This window comes from Melanotaenia boesemani, chromosome 7 (genome assembly GCF_017639745.1).
Source record: "Melanotaenia boesemani isolate fMelBoe1 chromosome 7, fMelBoe1.pri, whole genome shotgun sequence".
NCBI classification, from domain to species: Eukaryota; Metazoa; Chordata; class Actinopteri; order Atheriniformes; family Melanotaeniidae; genus Melanotaenia; species Melanotaenia boesemani.
The window spans coordinates 5,011,109-5,033,276 of NC_055688.1; the positions used below are offsets into that span (position 1 = coordinate 5,011,109).

The 22,168-nt window shown below is 37.3% G+C and overlaps 1 protein-coding gene across 3 annotated transcripts in view; it reads left to right on the top strand.

Moving 5' to 3' along the window:
* Positions 1–17,829, top strand: part of ccdc142 (coiled-coil domain containing 142) — a 48,975-nt gene extending 31,146 nt beyond the window's left edge. For all 3 annotated transcript variants that reach the window (XM_041990607.1, XM_041990606.1, XM_041990608.1), the window contains 2 exons: positions 14,457–14,625; positions 17,613–17,829. In XM_041990607.1, coding sequence (XP_041846541.1) covers positions 14,457–14,625; positions 17,613–17,721 — 278 coding nt within the window. In that variant the 3' untranslated portion in view covers positions 17,722–17,829. The remainder of the gene's footprint in view (positions 1–14,456; positions 14,626–17,612) is intronic.
* The last annotated feature ends 4,339 nt before the right edge of the window (positions 17,830–22,168 follow it).

A 22,168-nucleotide genomic window follows, 5' to 3' on the forward strand; every position in this document is an offset into this window, starting at 1 on the left:
AAATCTTTAGATAGTTGTTTGATGGTGAATTCCTTTGATATTTGTTAGATGGAGAATTGCTTTGCTGTTTGGATGGAGAATTCCTCAAATGTTTGTTGGATGGAAAATTGGTTTGGTGTTTGGTGGATGGAAAATCATTTTGATATTTGGATGGAAAAGTCCTCTAAATATTATTGGATGGAGAATTCCTTTTGATGTTTGTTAGACAGGGAATTCCTTTGATGTTTGTAAAATGGAGAATTGCTTTGTAGTTTGGATGGAAAATTGCTTTGATGTTTGATGGATGGAGAAACATTTTGATATTTGGATGGAAAATTCCTCTTAATTTTTATTAAATGGAGAATTCCTTTGATGTTTGTTAAATGGAAAATTGCTTTGATGTTTAATGGATGGAGAAAGATTTTCATATTTCGATGGAAAAGTTTTCTAAATATTATTGGAGGGAGAATTCCCTTGATGTTTGCTAAATGGAGAATTGCTTTGATGACTGTTGGATGGAGAATTCCTTTGATGTTTGTTGGATGGAGAATTCCTTTGATGTTTGGATGGAGAATTCCTCAAATGTTTGTTGGGTAGAGAATTGCATTGATGTTTGATGTTTCATGGATGGAGAAACATTTTGATATTTGGATGGACAAGTCCTCTAAACATTATTGGATGGAGAATTCCTTTTGAAGTTTGTTAGACAGAGAATTCCTTTGATGTTTGTTAAATGGAGAATCGCTTTGATGTTTGTTGGATGGAGAATTGCTTTGATGTTTGATGGATGGAGAAACATTTTGATATTTGGATGGAAAATTCCTCTTAATTTTTATTGGATGGAGAATTCCTTTGATGTTTGTTAAATGGAAAATTGCTTTGATGTTTAATGGATGGAGAAAGATTTTCATATTTGGATGGAAAAGTTTTCTAAATATTATTGGAGGGAGAATTCCCTTGATGTTTGCTAAATGGAGAATTGCTTTGATGACTGTTGGATGGAGAATTCCTTTGATGTTTGTTGGATGGAGAATTCCTTTGATGTTTGGATGGAGAATTCCTCAAATGTTTGTTGGGTAGAGAATTGCATTGATGTTTGATGTTTCATGGATGGAGAAACATTTTGATATTTGGATGGACAAGTCCTCTAAATATTATTGGATGGAGAATTCCTTTTGAAGTTTGTTAGACAGAGAATTCCTTTGATGTTTGTTAAATGGAGAATCGCTTTGATGTTTGTTGGATGGAGAATTGCTTTGATGTTTGATGGATGGAGAAACATTTTGATATTTGGATGGAAAATTCCTCTTAATTTTTATTGGATGGAGAATTCCTTTGACGTTTGTTAAATGGAAAATTGCTTTGATGTTTAATGGATGGAGAAAGATTTTCATATTTGGATGGAAAAGTTTTCTAAATATTATTGGAGGGAGAATTCCCTTGATGTTTGCTAAATGGAGAATTGCTTTGATGACTGTTGGATGGAGAATTCCTTTGATGTTTGTTGGATGGAGAATTCCTTTGATGTTTGGATGGAGAATTCCTCAAATGTTTGTTAGGTAGAGAATTGCATTGATGTTTGATGTTTCATGGATGGAGAAACATTTTGATATTTGGATGGACAAGTCCTCTAAACATTATTGGATGGAGAATTCCTTTTGAAGTTTGTTAGACAGAGAATTCCTTTGATGTTTGTTAAATGGAGAATCGCTTTGATGTTTGTTGGATGGAGAATTGCTTTGATGTTTGATGGCTGGAGAAATATTTTGATATTTGGATTAAAAATTCCTCTTAATTTTTATTGGATGGAGAATTCCTTTGATGTTTGTTAAATGGAAAATTGCTTTGATGTTTAATGGATGGAGAAACATTATCATATTTGGATGGAAAACTCCTCTAAATATTATTGGAGGGAGAATTCCCTTGATGTTTGCTAAACGGAGAATTGCTTTGATGACTATTGGATGGAGAATTCCTTTGATGTTTGTTGGATGGAGAATTGCTTTGATTTTTGTTGGATGGAGAATTGCTTTGATGTTTGGATGGAGAACTTCTTTGATGTTTGTTGGATGGAGAATTCCTTTGATGTTTATTGAATGGAGAATTCCTTTGATGTTTGGTGGATCGAGAATTGCTTTGATGTTTGGATGGAGAATGGCGTTGATGTTTGTTGAATGAAGAATTCCTTTGATGTTTGTTGAATGGAGAATTCTTTTGATGTTTGTTGGATGGAGAATTCCTTTCATGTTTGTTGGATGGAGAATTCCTTTGATGTTTCTTGGATGGAGAATTGCTTTGATGTTTTATGAATGGAGAAACATTTTGATATTTGGATGGAAAATACCTCTAAATATTATTGGATGGAGAATTCCTTTTTATGTTTGTTAGACGGAGAATTGCTTTGATGTTTGGATGGAAAATTGCTTTGACGTTTGATGGATGGAGAAACACTTTGATATTTGGATGGAAAATTCCTCTTAATTTTCATTGGATGGAGAATTCCTTTGATGTTTGTTAAATGGAAAATTGCTTTGATGTTTAATGGATGGAGAAACATTTTCATATTTGGATGGAAAAGTCCTCTAAATATTATTGGAGGGAGAATTCCCTTGATGTTTGCTAAACGGAGAATTGCTTTGATGACTGTTGGATGGAGAATTCCTTTGATGTTTGTTGGATGGAGAATTGCTTTGATGTTTTATGGATGGAGAATTGCTTTGATGTTTAATGAACGGAGAAACATTTTGATATTTGGATGGAAAATACCTCTAAATATTATTGGATGGAGAATTCCTTTTTATGTTTGTTAGACGGAGAATTGCTTTGATGTTTGGATGGAAAATTGCTTTGACGTTTGATGGATGGAGAAAGACTTTGATATTTGGATGGAAAATTCCTCTTAATTTTTATTGGGTGGAGAATTCCTTTGATGTTTGTTAAATGGAAAATTGCTTTGATGTTTAATGGATGGAGAAAGATTTTGATATTTGGATTGAAAAGTCCTCTAAATATTATTGGATGGAGAATTCCTTTGATGTTTGTTAGACGGAGATTTGCTTTGATGATTGTTGGATGGAGAATTCCCTTGATGTTTGTTGGATGGAGAATGGCTTTGATGTTTGTTGGAAAGAGAATTATTTTCATGTTTGTTAAATGGAGAATTGCTTTGATGTTTCGATGAAGAATTCCTCAAATGTTTGTTGGATGGAGAATTGCTTTGATGTCTGTTGGATGGAGAATTGCTTTGATGTTTGATGGATGGAGAATTGCTTTGATGTTTGGATGGAAAATTACTTTGATGTTTTTTGGATGGAGAATTGCTTTAATGTTTGTTGGATGGAGAATTGCTTTGATGTTTGGATGGAGAATTCCTTCGATGTTTGAATGGAGAATTCCCCAAATGTTTGTTGGATGGAGAATTGCTTTGATGTTTGAATGGAGAATTGCTTTGATGTTTGGATGGAGAATTCCTTCGATGTTTGTTGGATGGAGACTTCCTTTGATATTTGTTGGATAGAGAATTGCATTGATGTTTGTTAAATGGAGAATTGCTTTGATGTTTTTTGGATGGAGAATTGCTTTGATGTTTGATGGATGGAGAATTGCTTTGATGTTTGAATGGGGAATTGCTTTAATGTCTGGATGGAGAATTCCTTTGATGTTTGTTGGATGGAGAATTGCTTTGATGTTTGTTAAATGGAGAATTGCTTTGAGGTTTGATGGAGAATTCCTCAAATGTTTGTTGGATGGAGAATTGCTTTAATATTTAATGGATGGAGAATTGCTTCGATGTTTGCTGGATGGAGAATTGCTTTGATGTTTGTTAAATGGAGAATTGCTTTGAGGTTTGATGGTGAATTCCTCAAATGTTTGTTGGATGGAGAATTGCTGATGTCTGTTGGAAAGAGAATTGCTTTGATGTTTAATGGATGGAGAAACACTTTGATATTTGGATGTAAATTCCTCTAAATATTATTGGAGGGAGAATTCCCTTGATGTTTGTTAAATGGAAAATTGCTTTGATGTTTAATGGATGGAGAAACATTTTCATATTTGGATGGAAAAGTCCTCTAAATATTATTGGAGGGAGAATTCCCTTGATGTTTGCTAAACGGAGAATTGCTTTGATGACTGTTGGATGGAGACTTCCTTTGATGTTTGTTGGATGGAGAATTGCTTTGATGTTTGTTGGATGGAGAATTCCTTTGATGTTTGATGGATGGAGAATTGCTTTGATGTTTGAATGGAGAATTGCTTTGATGTTTGGATGGAGAATTGCTTTGATGTTTGTTGAATGGAGACTTCCTTTGATGTATGTTGGATAGAGATATGCTTTGATGTTTGTTAAATGGAGAATTCCTTTGATGATTGCATGGAGAATTCCTCTAATGTTTGTTGGATGGAGAATTGCTTTGATGTTTGAATGGAGAATTCCCCAAATGTTTGTTGAATGGAGACTTCCTTTGATGTATGTTGGATAGAGATATGCTTTGATGTGTGTTAAATGGAGAATTGCTTTGATGTTTTTTGGATGGAGAATTGCTTTGATGTTTGATGGATGGAGAATTGCTTTGATGTTTGAATGGAGGATTGCTTTAATGTCTGGATGGAGAATTCCTTTGATGTTTGTTGAATGGAGACTTCCTTTGATGTTTGTTGGATGGAGAATTGCTTTGATGTTTGATGGATGGAGAATTGCTTTGATGTCTGTTGGATGGAGAATTGCTTTAATGTTTGTTGGATGGAGAATTGCTTTGATGTTTGATTGATGGACAATTGCTTCGATGTTTGTTGGAAAGAGTATTATTTTGATGTTTGTTAAATGGAGAATTGCTTTGATGTTTAATGAATATAGAAACATTTTGATATTTGGATGGAAAATTCTTCTTAATTTTTATTGGATGGAGAATTCCTCAAATGTTTGATGGGTGAATAATTGCTTTGATGTTTGATTGATGGACAATTACTTCGATGTTTGTTGGAAAGAGAATTATTTTGATGTTTGTTAAATGGAGAATTGCTTTGATGTTTAATGAATATAGAAACATTTTGATATTTGGATGGAAAATTCTTCTTAATTTTTATTGGATGAAGAATTCCCTTGATGTTTGCTAAACGGAGACTTCCTTTGATGTTTGTTGGATAGCGAATTGCTTTGATGTTTCTTAAATGGAGAATTGCTTTGAGGTTTGATGGAGAATTCCTCAAATGTTTGTTGGATGGAGAATTGCTTTGATGTTTGTTGAATGGAGAATTCCTTTGATACTTGGTGGATCGAGAATTGCTTTGATGTTTGGATGGAGAATTGGTTTGATGTTCATTGAATAGAGAATTCCTTTGATGTTTGTTGGAAAGAGAATTATTTTGATGTTTGTTAAATGGTGAATTGCTTTAATGTTTGTTGGATGGAGAATTGCTTTGATGTTTGATGGATGGAGAATTGGTTTTTATGTTTGAATGGAGAATTGCTTTGATGTTTGGATGGAGAATTGCTTTGATGTTTGTTGAATGGAGACTTCCTTTGATGTTTGTTGGATAGAGAATTGCTTTGATGTTTGTTAAATGGAGAATTGCTTTGATGTTTGTTGGAAAGAGAATTATTTTGATGTTTGTTAAATGAAGAATTGCTTTGAGGTTTGATGGTGAATTCCTCAAATGTTTGTTGGATGGAGAATTGCTTTGATGTTTGTTGGATGGAGAATTGCTTTGATGTTTGATGGATGGAGAATTGCTTTGATGTTTGTTGGATGGAGAATTGCTTTGATGTTTGATGGATGGAAAATTGCTTTGATGTTTGGATGGAAAATTACTTTGATGTTTTTTGGATGGAGAATTGCTTTAATGTTTGTTGGATGGAGAATTGCTTTGATGTTTGATTGATGGACAATTGCTTCGATGTTTGTTGGAAAGAGAATTATTTTGATGTTTGTTAAATGGAGAATTGCTTTGATGTTTAATGAATATAGAAACATTTTGATATTTGCATGGAAAATTCCTCTTAATTTTTATTGGATGAAGAATTCCCTTGATGTTTGCTAAACGGAGAATTGCTTTGATGACTGTTGGATGGAGAATTGCTTTGATGTTTTATGGATGGAGAATTGCTTTGATGTTTGGATGGAGGACTCCTTTGATGTTTGTTGGATGGAGAATTCCTTTGATGTTTGTTGAATGGAGAATTCCTTTGATGTTTGTTGGAAAGAGAATTATTTTGATGTTTGTTAAATGGTGAATTGCTTTAATGTTTGTTGGATGGAGAATTGCTTTGATGTTTGATGGATGAAGAATTGGTTTTTATGTTTGAATGGAGAATTGCTTTGATGTTTGGACAGAGAATTGCTTTGATGTTTGTTGAATGGAGACTTCCTTTGATGTTTGTTGGATAGAGAATTGCTTTGATGTTTGTTAAATGGAGAATTGCTTTGAGGTTTGATGGTGAATTCCTCAAATGTTTGTTGGATGGAGAATTGCTTAGATGTTTAATGGATGGAGAATTGCTTTGATGTTTGCTGGATGGAGAATTGCTTTGATGTTTGCTGGATGGAGAATTGCTTTGATGTTTGTTAAATGGAGAATTGCTTTGAGGTTTGATGGTGAATTCCTCAAATGTTTGTTGGATGGAGAATTGCTTTGATGTCTGTTTGAAAAAGAATTATTTTGATGATTGTTAAAGGAAGAATTGCTTTGATGTTTGTTGGATGGAGAATTGCTTTGATGTTTGTTAAGTGGAGAATTGCTTTGATGTTTAATGGATGGAGAATTGCTTTGATGTTTGCTGGATGGAGAATTGCTTTGATGTTTGTTAAATGGAGAATTGCTTTGAGGTTTGATGGTGAATTCCTCAAATGTTTGTTGGATGGAGAATTGCTTTGATGTTTAATGGATGGAGAATTGCTTTGATGTTTGTTAAATGGAGAATTGCTTTGAGGTTTGATGGTGAATTCCTCAAATGTTTGTTGGATGGAGAATTGCTTTGATGTCTGTTGGATGGAGAATTGCTTTGATGTTTGATGGATGGAGAATTGCTTTTATGTTTGTTGGATGGAGAATTGCTTTGATGTTTGATGGATGGAGAATTGCTTTTATGTTTGTTGGATGGAGAATTGCTTCGATGTTTGAATGGAGAACTGCTTTGATGTCTGGATGGAGAATTCCTTTGATGTTTGTTGAATGGAGACTTCCTTTCATGTTTGTTGGATAGCGAATTGCTTTGATGTTTGTTAAATGGAGAATTGCTTTGAGGTTTGATGGAGAATTCCTCAAATGTTTGTTGGATGGAGAATTGCTTTGATGTTTAATGGATGGAGAATTGCTTTGATGTTTGCTGGATGGAGAATTGCTTTGATGTTTGTTAAATGGAGAATTGCTTTGAGGTTTGATGGTGAATTCCTCAAATGTTTGTTGGATGGAGAATTGCTTTGATGTCTGTTGGAAAAAGAATTATTTTGATGTTTGTTAAATGGAGAATTGCTTTGATGTTTTTTGGATGGAGAATTGCTTTAATGTTTGATGGATGGAGAATTGGTTTTTATGTTTGAATGGAGAATTGCTTTGATGTTTGGATGGAGAATTGCTTTGATGTTTGTTGAATGGAGACTTCCTTTGATGTTTGTTGGATAGAGAATTGCTTTGATGTTTGTTAAATGGAGAATTGCTTTGATGTTTGTTGGAAAGAGAATTATGTTGATGTTTGTTAAATGAAGAATTGCTTTGATGTTTGTTGGATGGAGAATTGCTTTGATGTTTGAATGGAGAACTGCTTTGATGTCTGGATGGAGAATTCCTTTGATGTTTGTTGAATGGAGACTTCCTTTGATGTTTGTTGGATAGCGAATTGCTTTGATGTTTGTTAAATGGAGAATTGCTTTGAGGTTTGATGGAGAAATCCTCAAATGTTTGTTGGATGGAGAATTGCTTTGATGTTTGCTGGATGGAGAATTGCTTTGATGTTTGTTAAATGGAGAATTGCTTTGATGTTTAATGGATGGAGAATTGCTTCGATGTTTGTTGGAAAGAGAATTATTTTGATGTTTTTTAAATGGAGAATTGCTTTGATGTTTAATGAATATAGAAACATTTTGATATTTGGATGGAAAATTCTTCTTAATTTTTATTGGATGGAGAATTCCTCAAATGTTTGATGGGTGAATAATTGCTTTGATCTTTGATTGATGGACAATTACTTCGATGTTTGTTGGAAAGAGAATTATTTTGATGTTTGTTAAATGGAGAATTGCTTTGATGTTTAATGAATATAGAAACATTTTGATATTTGGATGGAAAATTCTTCTTAATTTTTATTGGATGAAGAATTCCCTTGATGTTTGCTAAACGGAGACTTCCTTTGATGTTTGTTGGATAGCGAATTGCTTTGATATTTATTAAATGGAGAATTGCTTTGAGGTTTGATGGAGAATTCCTCAAATGTTTGTTGGATGGAGAATTGCTTTGATGTTTGTTGAAATGAGAATTCCTTTGATACTTGGTGGATCGAGAATTGCTTTGATGTTTGGATGGAGAATTGGTTTGATGTTCATTGAATAGAGAATTCCTTTGATGTTTGTTGGAAAGAGAATTATTTTGATGTTTGTTAAATGGTGAATTGCTTTAATGTTTGTTGGATGGAGAATTGCTTTGATGTTTGATGGATGGAGAATTGGTTTTTATGTTTGAATGGAGAATTGCTTTGATGTTTGGATGGAGAATTGCTTTGATGTTTGTTGAATGGAGACTTCCTTTGATGTTTGTTGGATAGAGAATTGCTTTGATGTTTGTTAAATGGAGAATTGCTTTGATGTTTGTTGGAAAGAGAATTATTTTGATGTTTGTTAAATGAAGAATTGCTTTGATGTTTGTTGGATGGAGAATTGCTTTGATGTTTGAATGGAGAACTGCTTTGATGTCTAGATGGAGAATTCCTTTGATGTTTGTTGAATGGAGACTTCCTTTGATGTTTGTTGGATAGCGAATTGCTTTGATGTTTGTTAAATGGAGAATTGCTTTGAGGTTTGATGGAGAAATCCTCAAATGTTTGTTGGATGGAGAATTGGTTTGATGTTTAATGGATGGAGAATTGCTTTGATGTTTGTTAAATGGAGTATTGCTTTGATGTTTAATGGATGGAGAATTGCTTTGATGTTTGCTGGCTGGAGAATTGCTTTGATGTTTGTTAAATGGAGAATTGCTTTGAGGTTTGATGGTGAATTCCTCAAATGTTTGTTGGATGGAGAATTGCTTTGATGTTTAATGGATGGAGAATTGCTTTGATGTTTGTTAAATGGAGAATTGCTTTGAGGTTTGATGGTGAAATCCTCAAATGTTTGTTGGATGGAGAATTGCTTTGATGTCTGTTGGAAAAAGAATTATTTTGATGTTTGTTAAATGGAGAATTGCTTTGATGTTTGTTGGATGGAGAATTGCTTTGATGTTTGATGGATGGAGAATTGCTTTGATGTCTGTTGGATGGAGAATTGCTTTAATGTTTGTTGGATGGAGAATTGCTTTGATGTTTGATTGATGGACAATTGCTTCGATGTTTGTTGGAAAGAGAATTATTTTGATGTTTGTTAAATGGTGAATTGCTTTAATGTTTGTTGGATGGAGAATTGCTTTGATGTTTGATGGATGGAGAATTGGTTTTTTATCTTTGAATGGAGAATTGCTTTGATGTCTGTTGGAAAGAAAATTATTTTGATGTTTGTTAAATGGAGAATTCCTTTGATGTTTGCATGGAGAATTCCTCTAATGTTTGTTGGATGGAGAATTGCTTTGATGTTTGAATGGAGAATTCCTCAAATGTTTGTTGCATGGAGAATTGCTTTGATGTTTGAATAGAGAATTGCTATGATGTTTGGATGGAGAATTCCTTTGATGTTTGTTGAATGGAGACTTCCTTTGATGTTTGTTGGATGGAGAATTGCTTTGATGTTTGATGGATGGAGAATTGGTTTTTTATCTTTGAATGGAGAATTGCTTTGATGTCTGTTGGAAAGACAATTATTTTGATGTTTGTTAAATGGAGAATTCCTTTGATGTTTGCATGGAGAATTCCTCTAATGTTTGTTGGATGGAGAATTGCTTTGATGTTTGAATGGAGAATTCCTCAAATGTTTGTTGCATGGAGAATTGCTTTGATGTTTGAATAGAGAATTGCTATGATGTTTGGATGGAGAATTCCTTTGATGTTTGTTGAATGGAGACTTCCTTTGATGTTTGTTGGATAGAGAATTGCTTTGATGTTTGTTAAATGGAGAATTGCTTTGATGTTTCGATGGAGAATTCCTCAGATGTTTGTTGGATGGAGAATCGCTTTGATGTCTGTTGGAAAGGGAATTATTTTGATGTTTGTTAAATGAAGAATTGCTTTGATGTTTGCTGGATGGAGAATTGTTTTGATGTTTGAATGGAGAATTGCTTTGATGTCTGGATGGAGAATTCCTTTGATGTTTGTTGAATGGAGACTTCCTTTGATGTTTGTTGGATATCGAATTGCTTTGATGTTTGTTAAATGGAGAATTGCTTTGAGGTTTGATGGAGAATTCCTCAAATGTTTGTTGGATGGAGAATTGCTTTAATATTTAATGGATGGAGAATTGCTTTGATGTTTGCTGGATGGAGAATTGCTTTGATGTTTGTTAAATGGAGAATTGCTTTGAGATCTGATGGTGAATTCCTCAAATGTTTGTTGGATGGAGAATCTCTGATGTCTGTTGGAAAGAGAATTATTTTCATGTTTGTTAAATGGAGAATTGCTTTGATGTTTCGATGAAGAATTCCTCAAATGTTTGTTGGATGGAGAATTGCTTTGATGTCTGTTGGATGGAGAATTGCTTTGATGTTTGATGGATGGAGAATTGCTTTGATGTTTGGATGGAAAATTGCTTTGATGTTTGGATGGATGGAGAATTGCTTTAATGTTTTTTGGATGGAGAATTGCTTTAATGTTTGTTGGATGGAGAATTGCTTTGATGTTTGATTGATGGACAATTACTTTGATGTTTGTTGGAAAGAGAATTATTTTGATGTTTGTTAAATGGAGAATTGCTTTGATGTTGAATGAATATAGAAACATTTTGATATTTGGATGAAAAATTCCTCTTAATTTTTGTTGGATGGAGAATTCCTCAAATGTTTGATGGGTGAATAATTGCTTTGATGTTTAATGGATAGAGAAACACTTTGATATTTGGATGGAAAATTCCTCTTAATTTTTATTGGATGGAGAAATCCCTTGCTGTTTGCTAAACGAAGAATTGCTTTGATGACTGTTGGATGGAGAATTCCCTTGATGTTTGTTGGATGGAGAATTGCTTTGATGTTTGGATAGAGAACTCCTTTGATGTTTGTTGGATGGAGAAGTCCTTTGATGTTTGTTGAATGGAGAATTCCTTTGATGCTTGGTGGATCGAGAATTGCTTTGATGTTTGATGGATGGAGAATTGCTTTGATGTTTGGATGGAGAACTCCTTTTATGTTTGTTGGATGGAGAGTTCCTTTGATGTTTGTTGAATGGAGAATTCCTTTGATGCTTGGTGGATGGAGAATTGCTTTGATGTTTGATGGATGGAGAATTGCTTTGATGTTTTAATGGAGAATTGCTTTGATGTTTGGATGGAGAATTCCTTTGATGTTTGTTGGATAGAGAATTGATTTGATGTTTGTTAAATGGATAATTGCTTTGAGGTTTGATGGTGACTTCCTCAAATGTTTGTTGGATGGAGAGTTGCTTTGATGTCTGTTGGAAAGAGAATTATTTTGATGTTTGTTAAATGGAGAATTGCTTTGATGTTTGTTGGATGGAGAATTGCTTTGATGTTTGATGGACGGAGAATTCCTTTGATGTTTGGTGGATCAAGAATTGTTTTGATGTTTGGATGGAGAATGGCTTTGATGTTTGTTGAATGGAGAATTCCTTTGATGTTTGTTGGAAAGAGAATTATCTTGATGTTTGTTAAATTGAGAATTGCTTTGATTTTTGTTGGATGGAGAATTGCTTTGATGTTTGATGGATGGAGAATTGCTTTGATGTTTGAATGGAGAATTGCTTTGATGTTTGGAAGGAGAGTTCCTTTGATGTTTGGATGGAGAATTCCTTTGATGTTTGTTGAATGGAGATTTCCTTTGATGTTTGTTGGATAGAGAATTGCTTTGATGTTTGTTAAATGGAGAATTGCTTTGAGGTTTGATGGTGAATTCCTCAAATGTTTGTTGGATGGAGAATTGCTTTGATGTTTGGAAGGAGAGTTCCTTTGATGTTTGGATGGAGAATTCCTTTGATGTTTGTTGAATGGAGATTTCCTTTGATGTTTGTTGGATAGAGAATTGCTTTGATGTTTGTTAAATGGAGAATTGCTTTGAGGTTTGATGGTGAATTCCTCAAATGTTTGTTGGATGGAGAATTGCTTTGATGTTTGCATGGAGAATTCCTCAAATGTTTGTTGGATGGAGAATTGCTTTGATGTTTAATGGATGGAGAAACATTTTCACATTTGGATGGAAAATCCCTCTTAATTTTTATTGGATGGAGAATTCCCTTGATATTTGCTAAACAAAGAATTGCTTTGATGACAGTTGGAGAATTCCTTTGATGTTTGTTGGATGGAGAATTGCTTTGATGTTTGTTGGATGGAGAATTGCTTTGACGTTTGTTGGATGGAGAATTGCTTTGATGTTTGGATGGAGAACTCCTTTGATGTTTGTTGGATGGAGAATTGCTTTGATGTCTGTTGGAAAGACAATTATTTTGATGTTTGTTAAATGGAGAATTGCTTTGATGTTTGTTGGATGGAGAATTCCTTTGATGTTTGATGGATGGAGAATTGCTTTGATGTTTGGATGGAGAATTGCTTTGATGTCTGTTGGAAAGAGAATTATTTTGATGTTTGTTAAATGGAGAATTGCTTTGATGTTTGTTGGATGGAGAATTGCTTTGATGTTTGATGGATGGAGAATTGCTTTGATGTTTGAATGGAGAATTGCTTTGATGTTTGGAAGGAGAGTTCCTTTGATGTTTGTTGAATGGAGACTTCCTTTGATGTTTGTTGGATAGAGAATTGCTTTGATGTTTGGATGGAGAATTGCTTTGATGTTTGTTAAATGTAGAATTGTTTTGATGTTTGGATGGAGAATTGGTTTGATGTTTGGATGCAGAATTCTTTTGATGTTTGTTGGGTGGGGAATTGCTTTGATGTTTGTTGGATGGAGAATTTCTTTGATGTTTGATGGATAGTGAATTGCTTTGATGTTTGGATGGAAAATTGCTTTGATGTTTGATGGATGAAGAATTGCTTTGATGACTGTTGGATGGAGAATTGCTTTGATGTTTGATAAATTGGAGAAACATTTTGACATTTGGATATAAAATATCTCTTAATTTTCATTGGATGGAGAACTCCTTTGATATTTGTTAGATGGAGAATTTCTTTGATGTTTGTTAGATGGATAATTGCCTTGATTTTTGTTGAATGGAGAATTCCTTTGATGTTTGTTGGATGGAGAATTGCTTTGATGTTTGATGGATGGAGAAACATTCTGACATTTGGATGGAAAATTCCTCTTAATTTTTATTGGATGGAGAACTCCTTTAATGTTTGTTGGATGGAGAATTGCTTTGATGTTTGATGGATGGAGAAACATTCTGACATTTGGATGGAAAATTCCTCTTAATTTTTATTGGATGGAGAACTCCTTTAATGTTTGTTAAACGGATAATTGCTTTGATGTTTAATGGATGGTGAAACATTTTCATATTTGGATGGAAAAGTCCTCTAAATATTATTGGATGGAGAATTCCTTTGATGTTTGCTAGACGGAGAATTGCTATGATGACTGTTGGATGTAGAATTCCTTTGATGTTTGTTGGATGGAGAATTGCTTTGATACTTGATGGATGGAGACACATTTTGATATTTGGATGGAAAATTCCTCTAATTTTTTATTGGATTGATATTTCCTTTGATGTTTGTTAAACGGAGAATTGCTTTGATGTTTGTTAGATGGAGAATTGCTTTGATATTTGTTAGATGAATAATTGCTTTGATGTTTGTTAGATGTATAATTGCTTTGATGTTTGTTGAAGAATTCCTTTGATGTTTGTTGGATGGAGAATTGCTAAGATGTATGGATGGAGAATTGCTTTGATGTTTGGATTGAAAATTGCTTTGATGTTTGTTGGACGGAGAATTGCTTTGATGTTTGTTGGATGGAGAATTGCTTTGATGTTTGATGTTTCAAGGATGGAGAAACATTTTGTTATTTGGATGGACAAGTCCTCTAAATATTATTGGATGGAGATTTCCTTTGATGTTTGGATGGAGAATTGCTTTGATGATTATTGGATGGAGAATTGCTTTGATGTTTCTTGGATGATGTTTTTTTTTTAAGTGGCTTTCAAGAAACAGCTGAAAATGTTTCATTCTGAATATCAACCTGAAATGCTGGCTAAAACCTTTCTCTCCATTGACCTGCATTGACTGCAGGTCCAATCAACAGGACCAGGAGCAGCATAGATGCTGCAGGGCATGGTAACATCAGTAACCTGGGCTGTATGGAGGGGGAAGAACCAACTCAGTCTCATCCTTCAGTTGTGAGCATGGACCTTCCTCCAGTTGACCGGTCCACCACTACAGAACCCTACCTGGCTCCAAGGTACATTTTTTCATACTTCTTGTGGTGAGGATGGGGACTGGACAGCCTCTGGGTAGAACATCCCCATGTTGGTTAAACCAGGTGTGTGCACGTCCATGGCAAACCTTTGAACGGTATCACTGAGCCTTGAAATCACCATTAAATTATTTAGGACTATGACCAAAATCTGCCCATTTTTACTGTATTTTTTCAACAGAAAGAGCCACTGCTTAAAATATTTAATGTTAACTGACCTTCACTTGGGTTTTTCTTCACTTCACCTTTTCCTGGCCAGTGTCCCTGCCTGGCCCCCCATCAAAACTTTGCTAGTTTCTTGAAGAAAAAGTTAAACACAAGAAAATGTTTTCTGTGTGATTCAAGTTAGAAATTCCTCATGATATGAAAACAAAGAGATTCTTTATTCTATAAATCTGACAGTTGCCGTCCCTTGGCTTGGCTTGGCATAGGCCTGTCACTATATCACATTTTGCTGTGCAATAAATTTTCTCAGAAATTATCGTGATAAGTGATAATATCGCGCAAAGTGAAAATGTTGTAATTTTGAGACCATTTTCAACTAATATAATAACAATGCCATAATAATGCAAGTACACCCTTTCAAAGCTCAATAAACTTTCTTTTCTAAAGAACATTTTACACTGGAACTGGAAGAAATAAAAAAAAAAAAAAAAAAAAAAAAAAAACAATAAATAGAACAGACTCTCATTCTCATCAACAACCAAAAAAATAAGTATGATAAAAAAAAAAAGTGTCTGTTCTGTGAACAAAATTGCTTTTCAAAACATATATTTAAAAAAATATTAAACATGGGGTTCAGACAGGGACCAATTTATTTAAAAAACTAGGAAAAAAAAACTGTGCATCATTGCTGTTTAAGAAGCTGAAATATCTCTTCTCATTGCTGCGTGTCAGACTGATCTATGAGCAGTGAATGAATTGCGCTGCTGCAACGCTGCGCCTTTTTCACATATGCTGGGACACCGGCCCAAAAGTAATGCGGCCCACTGGGAATCCTCCCAAAACTTGTTGATGTGAGTTTCAGCGTGAGAAATTAAAGGTTTAGCGCAAGAGCGTAAGAAGCCACTCAAATGGACGGCCGATGCATGAGAGTTGGCAGCCCTGTCAAACAAATGCGGCATACTGGCTCGCACAGATTAGGTGCTTCACCACGGCCTCCTGCTGCAACATGCTGCTGTTAAGTATGACACGAGAGAGATCACTCCGCAAGAAACGAGAGCGTTCAGTCGAGATACTCCATAGTGAAACCTACTGTCATACACAGCCTATGGTAAAGTAGGATAGAAAAAAAAAAAAAGATCGCAGCCGGCAAACTTATCACGCTCATTTTTTTCTTACCGTGCAATTAATTGACTTATTGCTTATCGTGACAGGTCTAGCTTGGCATTGCGTGTCGTGGTGTGGCTTGGCTTGGCTAAGCGAGGCTAGGCATGGCCTAGCTTGGCTTGGTGTGGCTCGGCTAAGCGAGGCTAGGTGTGGCGTTGATTGGCTTGGCTTGGCTTGGCTTGGCTTGGCTTGGCTTGGTGTGGCGTGGCGTGGGTTGGCTTGGCTGCTGTCACCTGTTGGTGGAGAAAAACACTGCGCCAACATGTAAATCACAGAAATATGCACATGAATCTACAGTTTATGTGAACCTGTTAGGTTAGGGCAGGGCAATATATTGAGATTTTCAAATATATCGAGACTTTATCAATATAGAGGGAAGCAATATTGTTTATATCGAGATAGTTTGTTTTAAGTTAAACGTATCTTTTCTTTTGCATTTTGAACAGCTGTATTTTTGTTATGGTCATTGAAAAGTAAATTTAATTTATTTTATTTAAGTTGCATTTAATTTAATATAAAGGTACTGTAATTTCAGTAAGTAGTTTTAATGCACATGGGCTGCTGATCCTTAATAAAAGTGTATTTGGCACTAAAGGTTGTAAATTAGAACTGTCTTTTTGGTTACTTGACAATATATATATATATATATATATATATATATATATATATACATCCAGATATATATCATATATCGTGATTCAGTTAAAAACTATTGAGATATAAGATTTCATTCATATCGCCCAGCCCTATGTCAGGTTCACTGTAAATTCTGTAATTAAGAAGTTTAAAATGAAAGATCAATACTGAAGCATCTATCTTACTGGACTACTTTTACTGGACCCTTGCTGATGTAACAGGAGTATTTGTTGCAGCATCATTGGCTACTGGAGAACAGTATGGAATAAGAGATCAGTTGTATTGATGACTGGTCTGAAATAAAAGTTTACTGAATCAACAGTTATGATTGGAGCCTCGAATAGAAATCATTCACATCCAAGAAATCTTAGCTTTCCAATGATGTTTAACATGTGGAGGTACTTGGAAGGGAGACTGAATTTGGCATGATAAAATTTCCTTCATTGCCACGGAAATCAGCAGGATCTTCGTGGTTTATGTCCAACAAAGGCAGTCATAGGAGAACACATTATTAGAGCTTTTAGAGCTGGAATCAAACTTCTTACCACAAAGCAGCAAAAGTAAGACATGATTTCTGGTTCTGGCTGCTAGCTCCAGAGTTTCTGTCCCACAGTGATGAGACAGACATCTTTGTAACCAGCGGTCTCTGCTGTCATGTGACTCCTTGTTTGTGTGGAGAAATTAGCAGAAACTTTAAAGTGGACAGAGCTGTTCTTATGCTTTTCTTACATTCCCATTAAACTGCGTGGGGTCTGAATTGTTTGGATGCCAATGCTTGGTAGTCTTTTAACTCTTTTTTAAGTTTCTCCTCATCATGTTGCTATGCTACATGTTAGCATTGCTGCTTACCGCTGTCTGCTAACATCTTCTGGACTGAAGGATCTCATGCACCCTTGTACTAGGGGAGTCTGTGATGAAGTCATTAAACTGATAACCAGAAGATTAACTGGATTAGCTGTGTTGTGAAATCCAGCAGTGTGAGATGTCTTTTTGTTTTCTTCATCCAGTCTAGCGTTGGGTCCGGCTCAGCAGGAATGGCTGGACCTAAGAATCCAGAGTGGTCCCCGTCGCTGGAGGCTGCTGTCTCTGCAGTGTCTCTCCAAGGCTGAACCCTGAACAGACGCTCGGTTCCTGCCGTTTATTTTGAACAAACAAAAAAAGCCATGGAACACATTTCTATTGTTCAGAAATTGTTGTACCACAAGGATGTTTTTTAATTTATGAATTAAATATATTTTATTCATAGAAATCACCATGACTGATTATTTTATCTGTATGTCTGTCATGATCACCAGAAACTGTCAAAAATAATACGTAGACCAGGGGTAGCCAATGTCGGTCCTCGAGGGCACCAATCCGGCAGGTTTTCCAGATTTCCCTGCTCCAGCACACCTGACTCAAATTAAATGGATCCAACAGCCTATAAGGATCTCCACAATGACTTGTTAGTTTAAGTCAGGTGTGTTGGAGCATGGAAATCTGGAAAACCTGCCGGATTGGTGCCCTCAAAGACCGACGTTGGCTACCCCTGATGTAGACAGTAAGGATTCATTCACATTTTAGAACTCAGTTGTGTTGCACAGCATCACCATGCAGGAATTATGAACCACTGAGTATAAAACCCCATAAATGGCGAAATTTCCCTGAGGATTCTCCAAAGGGATTAATAAAGTATTTCTATTCTATTTAACTCCCAACTAAAGTCATTAGTGGTTGGTAAAGTAGAAAAGAGAATGGACTGTAGAAAACCTGTGAAGGAGGGGGTTTAAACTATTGATCTTTCACTTTCAGATCAGGGAAACTCAAATAAAATAGTTTCAGTAGAGTAAAAAAAAACTCCAGTGAGATCTAAACCATCTACAAAGTCTAGAAATGGTTGCAGCACAAAGCTTGGGCGGGGGGCCTCCGACACCAGCAGCACGGGAGGCAAAACCGTGCAGCAGTTCTGATCTGCTCTGGCTGGGACTTCTAAAGTTGTTTTAGACTCATAGTAAATAGTATAGATCAGTGGTCACCAACCTAAATCCAAAGATCTTGGAGACTTTTCCTGAAGCAATGAGATAAGAGTGCCTTCACGTTTACTGTCCCAAATATCAATATAAGGCACCCAAGTTAGAGCGTGTTGACACACTGAGCTACATGACGAAGGCCGCATGAAAAAAAGCGAAAACCTATAATTTCCAACCAGAATGGGAAGAGGAATTTCTTTTCACCTTTTTGGTTCTGTCAACAAGAAACGAGGATCAGGAGGAACTATCAGATGATGCGTGGGAACTGGACCTGGGGTTTCTGACAGATCTAATGGCTAAACATAACTCACTGAACAGCGAGCTCCAGGGAACAGGTCGACACCTTCCCCACATGATAAGCACTGTGAATGCATTCAAGGCCAAGCTCAGTCTGGACCACACATCTCCAGAAAAGAAGACTGACACACTTTCCCAACCTGGAGAAAATGTCACAGTCCATCAAAGACAGCCAGGCTCAACCTGAGCAGCGCAGTGTGTACCTGGATCAACCGGCAGCAGAGTTCAGTCGGTGTTTGCTGAGTTAGACAGCATGGAAGATGTTGCTGCATTTGTCTCAAACTCATTCCTGCCTGTTAATATATAGGAGGTAGCGGCCAGATTCCAGCAGGTGTGTTAGTATAGACGAGGTAGCGTCCATGAATGTGGATTGTGGATGTTTCATGTTCTGGGTTTTTTTGTCATGTTTTTGGTGTTTAGGGTCATGTTTAGTTCTGTGTTTTTGGTTCCTGCTCATTAGTTCACCTGGTCTCATTCCCCTCACCTGTGCCTTGTTGATCCTTCAGTGTATTTAAGCCATTGGTTTTTGGTTCCTCCTTGGTCAGTCCAGTGTTGCTGTTAGTGTTAAATATATTCTATGCTATGCTTGTTTCTGTTAGATGTTTGTCCATGCCATGTCAGCATTTTTGCCTCTGGAGTCTTTTTGTTAAGTGAGTGTAGTTTTACTATTAAAACCATTTACCTGCACCAGTCTGCCTCCTGCTTCTTCTGCCTGCACTTAGTTCCTCAGGTCCACGGCTTCCTGACCGAATGGACTGGCCACACACGGACCCAGTGGGCCACCCCACTTCACCTGGTGGAACTCGTGAGCTGGCTGGAGTGGCGTGCTTCGTTGACGGATGATGCTCCCAAGAGGTCGCCGTTTTGGGGATCCAGACTGGCGATTGCGACACCTCCTAAAAGACCCACGCCTCATGGGTCTGCATGGATTGCGGCGGTGGCCAGAAGAAGGCAAGGCTCCAGACAACCTCGCCTCGCACCGTTGACACCAGCTTCAACTCTCACGTCTCCAGTATCTCCTCCAGCTCCACGGTCCACGTCCCCAGTGTCGCATCCAGCTCCACAGTCCACATTTCTATTGTCGCCTCCAGTTCTGAAGCATCCCACGCCGGCGCCCAGATCCTGCCCAACTGCGCAGCGTCCCACGCCGGCGTTCGCATCCTACCCAATTCTGCAGCATCCCGCGCCGGCACCCAGGTCCTTCCCAGTGCTTCAGCACTCAACACTGGTGCCCAGGTCCACGCTGTCTCCTGAGGGGTTCTCAGTATGGACACTCCTCATCCTGCTCGAGTCCATGTCTCCAAGGGAGTCCCGAGTCAGGATGCTCCTCTTCCATCTCATGAGGTTCACATCTCCGAGGGGGTCCTGGGGCAGGACGCTCCTCCTCCATTTCCTGCCGTTCATGTCTCCGAGGTGGTCCCAGGTCGGGATGCTCCTCCTCCATCTCCAGGGGTTCATGTCTCCCAGGGTGTTGCACCTCCTCCGTCTCCTGGGGTTCATGTTTTCAAGAGGGTCGCACCTCCTCTGTCTCCTGGGCTTCACGTCGCAGAGGAGGTTGCACTTTCTCCGTCTCCGGTAGGTCACGTGTCCGAGGAAGTTCCACCTATGCCACCTCCTTCGAGCAGATTCTACTGGACTCACCAGAGATCAGTCTCCTGTTGTCATGGCCTCCCAGCTGTCCTCCAGAGCCAAGTCTACTGTCTGCAAGGTGTGGGTTGCAGCCTGGTTTATCCACCAATCCATCCCTTAATCTATCCAATCTATCCATCTGTCTGTCATACTGTCATCCATCCATCATTTCATCCATCCATTCATTTTTATCCATTCAATTGTAGCAGCATTTCACTAAACTCATAAAACTCTGCCCTGGTGGTCTAGAGAAATTTAGATATATTATAATATGCTTTCAACTGAAGAGCCACATTTTCAAAAGTAGTAAAACTTCCAAGAGATAACTGCTTACACTGAAATGATTCAGTAAAGAAAACTGCAACCCCACCTCTTCTCCTGTTCAGTCTGACCTCACTGATAAAACTAAAGTTGGGAGGGGTTGACTCTATCAGAGCAGCTGCGTTGTTATCTTGGTTTAACCAAGTTTCTGTTAAAAACATAAAATCAAGGTTGTGCTCAGTTATAAAATCATTAATTAAAAATGTTTTCCCTGCTAATGACCTAACATTTAATAAAGCTAACTTGATGGGTTTAGAATTGTTTACCCTATGTTTGGGGGCATGCTGTGGCTCACAGGGTATGTTAACTTTACTTGGAAACCTTTTAGAAAGCAGCACTCTGTGTTCTGACCAAGCTACTTTTCTCCTTCTGTTGCCAAACACTACAGATATTTTGAACCTTCTAATAAACAGGGATCCAGCTGGTCCTGGGAAAAATCATGACTGCTGTTATCTATGCAGCCTGGACCCTCCACACATCATACATCCGAAACATAAAGCTGGCATGGTGGTACAGGAGGGGCTGGGTGCCCTCCCTTCAGCCACGCTGGTGGGGGGTTTATGGGGGACAAAAGCATACTGGGGCATGGGGTTAGTTTGGTCGCAATAGTGACCAGCTCCTTCATCGGGGAAGTGAAGTCCAGGAGGGGTGGGGAGAATGGGGAGAAGGAGGGTGACTTGGATGGAGTATGATGAAATGAAAGGGATAGGTTCTTGCTGAGAGCTTTGGGGCTTTTTTCGGGAGGGGGCTGAAGTGGTTTTTTTCTAAGGTTTCCGGTAGGTTCTGTCTTATCATGTTGTTTTGGTCTCTCTTGTCTGTTGTCCTTGTCCGAGGGAACAGAGTGTCTGTTCAGAAAATAAAACAGGTTGGAGGCGAACAGCTTCACTCCTGACCTGTTCAGGCAGAATCTGTCTTAAAAAAGTGCCTGTGGTCCCAGAAGAAGTTGAAGTTGTCTATGAAATGAACTGGATGTGTGGTACATACAGCCGACAGCCATGCATTCAGACTAAACAGCCAACTGAATCTCTCCACTCCTCCTCCGATAGGAGGGAGAGGGCCACTGATGAATATCTAGGCATCCAGACAGCTGATCGTCTCCAGCAGTTCAGTAAAATCCTGCTTCAGCACCTCAGATTGTTGTTTCATAACATCATCCGACCCCACAAGCAGGATGAGGTTTTCCACAGTTGGGTGTGCCTCCACAATTTGCGTAATTTTGCCTCTCACATCTGGAAAGCACAGTACTTTTTTACGTTTTCCACACACATTTCTCATGTCTTTTACACCGAAGTCACCAACAATCAGAG